The sequence below is a fragment of the Nomascus leucogenys genome, chromosome 11 (assembly GCF_006542625.1).
Source record: "Nomascus leucogenys isolate Asia chromosome 11, Asia_NLE_v1, whole genome shotgun sequence".
Lineage (NCBI taxonomy): Eukaryota > Metazoa > Chordata > Mammalia > Primates > Hylobatidae > Nomascus > Nomascus leucogenys.
The window spans coordinates 17,598,545-17,607,089 of record NC_044391.1 but is presented as its reverse complement, the minus strand read 5'-3'; the positions used below and the strand labels follow the sequence as shown (position 1 = coordinate 17,607,089).

Genomic DNA, 8,545 nt, shown 5'->3' with positions numbered 1-8,545 from the left:
TTTCTAGAACCCCTGTCCTTTACTTGCTAGGGCCTTTGTTATTCTACTGTCCCTATTCTCATGTATAGCCATCTTACATAAAGAGAAGGGATGAAACATACACTCCAGTGAAGGCAGAGTGATGGTGTATAACACTGTGCCTGGAACAGCAGCAGTAGGAAGAACTGTTTAGATAACTACCTTCTATTTTGGTCCTTATCAACTAATCCTGGTCTATAACAGGTACTCAAAAATCAAGTAATTTATGTAACATACGGATAAAGCATGAACAATAATCTGTTCAGGAGAAGCAGGAGCAGCAGCTGTCAGGGTTACTGTGGGACTAGCAGTCAGAGTTAGGGGAAGGCCTTGGCTTGAGCTTGTTTGAAGTAGGTAGGTGCCTGGAGTGCCAGTGGGCTGTAGATGGAAAGACTAAAGGAAAAAGGAAAAAGATAGTTTAACAATGATTAAGTCTACTTTTATATACAAAAACGGACTGAGTTTAGTTTACTAGACACAAATGTACTTACCCATTGTGAAGGTGTGAACAAGTAATACACTGTAGGGCATAATTGTCTCAAGTCATTACCTAGCCTGAAGGTTTAAGAGGCTGCTCTTTGCTCCTGTGTTATTTCTATGGTCTGGTCTCAGCTATTTGTTTCAGGGCACCAAGACAGTTGTATGAGCCACTGTTGCCAGTGCAGTAACCCACAACACCCAATCACCCCTCTTTTTCCTTCTTTGTAGCACATAAAAACTGGCAGTCTCCCATTTAAAAAAAAAAAAAAAAAAAAAGGCACAACAGCAGTGTTTACTTGAACACTTTTTCACAGTATAATTTTGGGAAATTTTTTATAGAAAGGGATAGGGTACAGAAATAGTAATGAGCAATGTTCTGCTGAAGGAGAAAGATGTTTATCTGAAAAAGCTGGTTAACTATTAAATAACACATTTTCTTTTGAAATTTTTAAAGGAAGTATAATAAAATTGACCAATAAACTTTTCATGACCATAAGCTTCTATATAAAAATTGATTTAGGTTTATCTTAATATTCTAAAAAAGTATTTGTACTTAAAATAGGTCTGGGGGTTAAAATCATGTAGCCTGTTTTTCAGTCTTGTGTACTTAGCTAAAACAACTCTCCTGGGTACTAAATCCCCAAATATAGGTTTCCTTATTGCTAAAGTGGAGATAGTAACTACTTCTCATGGAAAGTGTTTGGGATTAGAAATGATTATGAAAGTGCCTGGAACTCTGTGAGGACTCAATTTCTTTTCCTTTCCATAAAAGTTAAATCATTTTCCTAAAGGTAGCATATATTAATCACAAATGTGAGGCATTATTTTAAATACTTTATATGTACACGTATATATTACATGTGTTTTATTTAATATACTTAACATTTAATTTTCACAATTTTTTGAAGCTGGAGTACTATTATTATCCTATTATCCTGTTAATAAATTAAGGGAAAGCCTAAATATTGTGACCCCATAAGTAAAAACCTGAACACATACGTCAAATATGTAGGTGTGTATATATATTGTTTACCAGGGGAATGGGCTTAAAAAAGTAAAAGTTTTCTACCTGTGTCAAATGGTTGTCTTATACATCCCCATTTCAAAGACCACTGGATTAGGAGACTGACTTAGGTTAAGTAAGCTGCCAGTAAAAAGTTCCAAAGGTGGCCATCCTCTTGGGATTTGGCTGGGGAGAGGATGAATAAAGTCTTGCACTAATAACCCTGTGTTCTTCATGGTAAATTAAATCTTGATTTAATAAAATTTTCATTTTCTTAAGGAAATATGAATTATAGGTTTACTTGTTTCAGAAAGGGCATTCAGTCATGCTCCACTTTCAACCTACACTTTCAGCTGCAGGAAACCACTGATCTACTTTTCGATCTACAAATTTGCCTATTTTGGACATTTCAAATAAATGGGAGCCAAGTACTATGATATTTTGTGTTGTCTGGTTTCTTTCACTTAGCCTATTTTTCAAGGTTCATCAATGTTGTACCATGTTTCAGTATTTCATTGCTGAGTAATATTTGCATGGCAATAGCACATTTTATCCATTTTTCTGTTGCTAGACATTTTGGTTGTTCACTGCCATGAACATTCATGTACAAGTTTTTTGTTGGACAGATACTTTCATTTCTCTTAGGTGGATCCTTTGGTAACTCTGTGCTTAACCTCTTCAGGAGCTACAACACATTTCCAAAGCAGCTAAACCACTTAGCACTGGGACTTTTACATTTTGTATCCCCAGTGGCCAGTACAGTGTTTACTGAATGAATGTTGTTAAATTGCTCATGATTAGTTTGTCCACAAACTTTCTCACATAACCAATATGAACTTTTTGGTTATAAATTATAACTCAATACAAATCCACAGTATGTAGATACTCATTAGCACTGTCATTTTCATATATATAAACATTTTGGTTTATATACAGATGAGAGAAAAGCTGATTAAAAATTATAAAAGTGGAAGTCTGACTTAGTCTACCATTCATTTGGCCTCAGACTTTTATAAATCATATAAGCAAATGAAACACAAAAGTGGTACCAACTGATCTTTCTCATGCATAAAAATGCCCAATATATATGAAGTGTTACTCACAGGAAGAATCTCAAATGTCTGTAGTGTTCCACTGTTTAGTGTTATTGTTTCTGAGTCAACGGTAGCAGCAGGAGAGTCTGTTGAAGCTGTGGTAAGAATAAGGACAACAATAAATGTTTTGTAAATTTAAATTTCTCTAGTGTACTCAATTATCATAAAGGTAATTTAATACTGAATAATTTGCCTGGAGACCTGAAGTCATTTACATTTCTTATGAGAGATCAGGAATCTAATGAATTTGTCTTGGATGACATATAGTGCAGGGGTGGGCTAACTATGGCCCACAAACAAATCCAGCCCATTGCCAGTTTTTGTAAATAAAGTTTATTGGGACACAGCCACACCTATTGGTTTATATATTTTCTGTGGTTACTTTAGCACTACAACAGAGTTGAGTACCTGTGACAGACAGCAGAAGGCCCATAAAGCCTAAAATATTTACTATATCTGTTCCTTTATAGAAACGGTTTGCTAACCCTTGGTATACACGATTAAATGTTTCTAATGGTAGGAAGTAAGAGGAACTCACTAAGATCAACCTGCAAAAAGACAGGAACCTGGTAAAAACTAGTTTTCTTGTACATATGGGTAAGCAGTATGGATGTCTGGACTGGCAGTCCAAAAATACTAGGCTTTAATCACTTCCTAGCAATATAAAACCTGGGTAAATAACTTACTTTATAAACTAATGTTCAGATATTTTTTTTTTTTTACCTGTCCTGCCTACCTCATACAGATGTGAGGATCAAAAGTGCTTTTAAACACAAATAAATGTTAAGACAGCATTATTTCAGAAGACCACATTTGGGGACTGAATAAAGATCAGACAGTATAATCTCTTTACATATGTGTCAACTAAGGATCAGACTTGATCAACGTCTGCTCAAGGTTAAATAGAACATGCTAGAAATGTCATCTTTTTTCGTGCTTGCAGTCATACCTATAGGTAAATTATGTGAAATATGATTTGGAACTTTTACTGTGTAATGTTTATTATAGTTTAATAAATTCTAACTACAACACTTCTCAGCTATTTAAAAGGAATCTAATGCCCTTACCAATAGAAATGCACTTGATTCATATCATTCATCTTACTGTTTGACGGATACATAAGATCACAGCTATAACAATTTGAAGTGATTCCAGATAAACTAAATCAAGGTTAACAAACTACCGTCAGGGACAAATGTAGCTTAAGGCCAATATGGTTTTTACATTTTCAAAGGGTTGTTGAAAAGCAAAACAAAGACTATCCCTCAGAAACCTATGTGGCCTGCAAAGCCTAAAATTTGACTATCTGGCTCATTACATAAATTTGCTGATCCCTGTTCCCTAACCTAAAAAACAAAAAGAGATTTTAGTTAGAATGCTACAAGTAATAGGTGGATTGTAGAACACTTACTATATTCATTTTTCTTGCTGTAAGAGAGAAAATTCTAAATACTATTTAAAATGATGCTATCAGTATTAAGGTATCATTTATAAAATGTTTGTCTTCCCAATGGATACTGTCAACTCAATAGCCAAGAAAAACTAACATGCCCAATCAATTTATAACCAATAGCAACTCGTATTTACTTGGACTAGTAATTTTAGTTGCTTTGCAATCCTCAGACTGTAACGAAAATGAAAAGAAATCCTTCATTCTTGATTACACTGGTAGAAAGATAACCAAATTCAGATTAGGACTTTAAGAGGTATGGTTAGTTTAAATGTCTCTAAGGTAACTTTGACAGTCAATGTACATGGATATATGGTGTTAAACACCAATATGTGGTTCTGCGATTCTCAACCAGGGAATCATAATGGTATATTTGGAAACATGCAGGGTGTTTCTGTTTCTCATAATGACTGGCATGTACTACTAACATTCTGTGGGCAAGATCAAAGGACACTGAATATCCTGCAATGTAAAGGACAGTCTGCAAAAACCTGTCACTCAAAATGCCAATAATCACCTGGTTGAGAATAACATAGTGATTGGAATACTCTTGGGTTATCTTTTCAAATGCAGATAGCATCATGTAGACCAAAAACAAAAAAGACAAGGAAGAATACGGTTCTGAGAATTTCATCCTCATTCCTTTTTTTGTCACTATAATTCAAGACTGACGGGAAGGGATAAAGATCAATTTGACTTAGACCTAAAGAAAAAAAAAGTTCTCACTCTAACAAATGGCTGGGTTCCCATAATCTCATTAAGCACAAAATTGTCCAAACACAGTTCCCAATAGGAAACTGGCCCTTTACTCCCCGAAGAAAATCATTCTCAACTTTGCCAAAACTCACTTCTTTACTAAACGACCTCAAATCAATCCCCAGTTGATATGTCTTCTAGTGAAATTACTACACGACATACCAGTTGGTGAATTCTATTTCTTTGCTTGACTGACTGCTTTTTAGGTAGTTTTCTATCCATTCTAATTTCTGTTTTTAATAATTCCTATTAAGTCATTAATTTAAAAAATCTAGAAATTAAGATGGTTTCAAATGGTTTATAACGGTTGGGCAACTGCTTATACATCCTTCCTGTCACACAATTCATTCTGTGTGCAAATATTAACTGAACTAAATAAACTATCTTAGATGTCCTTCAGTTCACCGACTTGGGTAAATTTCTATTAACATTCTAGAAAACCAAAAGACATCAGAGCCATTAACCAAATCATATAGATCAAATAGCAAGGAATCTTGAAGATCAAACACTTACAAACATGGGTGATCTGGACTGGAATCTGCAATGCTGCCATGGGGCTAGAAGAGATGGCTGTATTATCTTCCAAGCGGGCAACTCTTATCTGAACATGCTGCACACTGGAATTGGTATTACTGTTTGGAACTCCAGATCCTGATTTATTCTCCAAAAGCGTTGGGTTGTTTTTTTGGTTCTCATGTAACTGTTTAAGACCTTTTATTAAGACTGAAGGGAGATGGGTAGACAAAAAGAACATTGATTCTCCGACAGACCACCATCTAAGCAGCAAGGGAGGTGGGGGGAGGTAAGGAGGGAAAGTATTTGGAATAAATAACTGCATACTGGATGTGAGAGCTTATAAAAATAAGATATTTTAAAAAACAACATATCCTGAGATTTTTATAAACATCCATCATAACAAATTTTAATTCTTAATATTATTATTCTTGCCATCTAAGATTTATAATGTTAAAAAAAGGTAGACATTACAAAGAACATGGAAACAGGACATTTTCTATTCTAGGGTGTCTTGATAGAATTATTATTTAGGAGGAATACTGGCAATGCTAAACAGCTTATTTTCATTTTTTAAACGAATAGTGTACGTTTCTCCCCCCAGGGCTGAAGGGCCCTTGACTGTTGGTCTAGAGGTAGCAACTGATCTTTTCCAAACAGTAATATGGTATTCTTGCACAGGGAAGCCAATTCTAGACTTTGCTTTGCTCTATTCATAAAATACGCTTAACCTCTCTAACTGGATTTTTTATTTTATTTTTAGACAAGTTCTTGCTCTGTTGCTCAGGCTGGAGTGGCATGATCATAGCTCACTGCAGCCTCAAACCCCTGGGCTCAAGCCATCCTCCTGCCTCAGACTCTTGCTCCCCAGTAGCTGGGACTACAAGCACATGGCCACCGTGCCTGGCTAATTGGTTTTTATTTTTCTGTAGTAATGGGGTCTTGCTATGTTTGTTGCCCAGGCTGGTCTCAAACTCCTAGCATCAAGTGATCCTCCAGCCTTGGCCTCCCACAGTACTGGGATTATAGGCATGAGCCACCACACCTGGCCTATACCTGGGTATTTAATTTTTAAAAAAAAAAAACATTTTCATCAAGCCAAAGTTCCTCAGCATTAAATTTTCCTTTGGAACAATGGAAGTTAAGAGTGCTATAATAAGGGGAATAAATTTAATAACCTAAATTAAACAGACTGTACAACTCCATTTAGTACCTAAATGCAAAACAGGCAACAGTAAGTATGCTTCACTTTAAGCAAACCCAATTTAAGATCTCTAGTAAAATTAGAAAATTACAGAGCCTCTGTTCTACAAAATTATCACAGAATTTCTCTAACACACCTAGCTATTTGAAATTATACAACTCACAAAAGTTGACTTAAACTTAGGTTTTCAGAAGTACATCTCTGTACGAAATAAAAATATAGTCATCAATCACTTAAGGATGGGGATATGTTCTGAGAAATGAGCCATTAGGTGATTCTGTCATGGGATCATCAGTGTACTTACACAAACCTAGATGGTACAGCCTACTACACACCTAGGCTAGATGACCTATATAGTCTATTGCTCCTAGGCTACAAACCCTTACAGCATGTTACTGTACCAAATACTGTAGGCAACTGTAACACAATGGTAAATATTTGTGTATCTAAACATAGAAAAAAAGTAAAAATACAGTATTTTAATATTGTGAGACCAATACTATGTGTGACATCTGTTGTTGACTGAAAGGTTATGAGTGGCCAGCTATGCTGGCTCATGCAGGTAATCCCAGCACACTGGGAAGCCAAGCTGGGAAGATCACTTGAGCCCAGGAGTTGGAGTCCAATCTGGGTAACATGGCAAGACCTCATCTCTACAAAAAAAATAGCTGGACATGGTGGTGTGTGCCTGTAGTCCGAGCTATTCAGGAGGCTGAGGTGGGAGAATCACTTGAGCCAACAGGTTTAAGGTTACAGTGAGCTATGATCATACCACTGCATGTCAGCCTGGACAACCGAGCTAGACCCTGTCTCTAAAAACATAAAAATTAAATCGTTATGTGGCATGATTTTATTTCCTCCTGAGAGTTTACACAGAAGAACAAGAATAAGTGTGTACATTTTCATTTTAGGGGCTTTAGGAATTACAAACAGTATTAACTCTTCTCTGGGGAAGAAAACAATTACTGAGAGAAACAGGGCAGAAGTGTAAGTAGAAATCTGCTATGATATCTCTTTAGCTGGGGCAAAGAACTTCTAACCTCTCACTCCTAAGGAGTAAATATGGTAAGAAAAGGGGAGGAGCTTAAAAAGTAAGTAATACATTACCAGGGAACGAAACATCCTTATGGTTTGCAATTTGCCTTTTGATGGTCCACCATTTACTTCGTAGCCATTGTGGTGAACGGACACTACTCCATCCCTCAGCTAACAGATCCCAGTTAATGTCATTTTCATCAGCTACATCAAGTTCTGCTATCCTACAGTTACAAAATAAGCATCTGTTAGACGTTAAATTAATTTCTCTATAAGAACCCCTCCTCTGACTACAGGTGATTGCACTGGCAAATAAAGGGAATGGCAGGTTATGCCAATGAGATGCTATTGTTAAGTTGCACGGGAAAGGATTCCAGGAGTGCCGATCTGCTTTCAGAGCTAACAGCTAAGAAATACCAACAGCAACCACCTTTAATTAAAGGTACAACCAGTGGGCTAAACCATAAATGGTTAGAGCCAGATGAGGCACTGTGAAGGAAAAGAAGTATGCTAAAGGTTAGAATAAGAACAGATTTAGTTGTATATATGCAATGTTTCACAGTGTGGCATTTACTAAGTCATTTATTTCCTGGATCTGAGTGTTTCCACTATTAAGCAAAAATATTTAGAAATGAGCTATTTATAAAGATGACTAATTGAAAAAAAAATCCAAAACAAAATAACACGAAAGCAATAGCTGCAATAAAAAAACAACACAATAGTACAATAAAATTTGAGGTTTAAAAAAATCTGTTCATTTTCTAGCTTTGTTGTGACAATTTGATTTTCAGTAGGGAGTAGCCATGGTGACAGTCTCTATTACTTCAGGGTCTTAAATAATTTCTTGCTAATATTTTTGCCCATTTTAGTTAATAAGTCTTAATGGTTAAACCAACTACTTAAAAAAATAAGCTGGGATTATGATATCTTAAAGCTTTTTCGAATTTGTATGAAATGGATGTGTTTGATTTGGTCTACTTTGAAGGTGTGGA

General features: G+C 35.8%; 1 protein-coding gene across 5 annotated transcripts in view; it reads right to left on the bottom strand.

Moving 5' to 3' along the window:
- Positions 1-8,545, bottom strand: part of DMTF1 (cyclin D binding myb like transcription factor 1) — a 44,388-nt gene that overhangs the window by 2,736 nt on the left and 33,107 nt on the right. For all 5 annotated transcript variants that reach the window (XM_030822026.1, XM_030822029.1, XM_030822027.1 and 2 more), the window contains 4 exons: positions 7,626-7,777; positions 5,315-5,524; positions 2,605-2,690; positions 256-411 (listed from right to left, as the gene is read on the bottom strand). In XM_030822026.1, the coding sequence (XP_030677886.1) occupies positions 256-411; positions 2,605-2,690; positions 5,315-5,524; positions 7,626-7,777 (604 nt within the window). The remainder of the gene's footprint in view (positions 1-255; positions 412-2,604; positions 2,691-5,314; positions 5,525-7,625; positions 7,778-8,545) is intronic.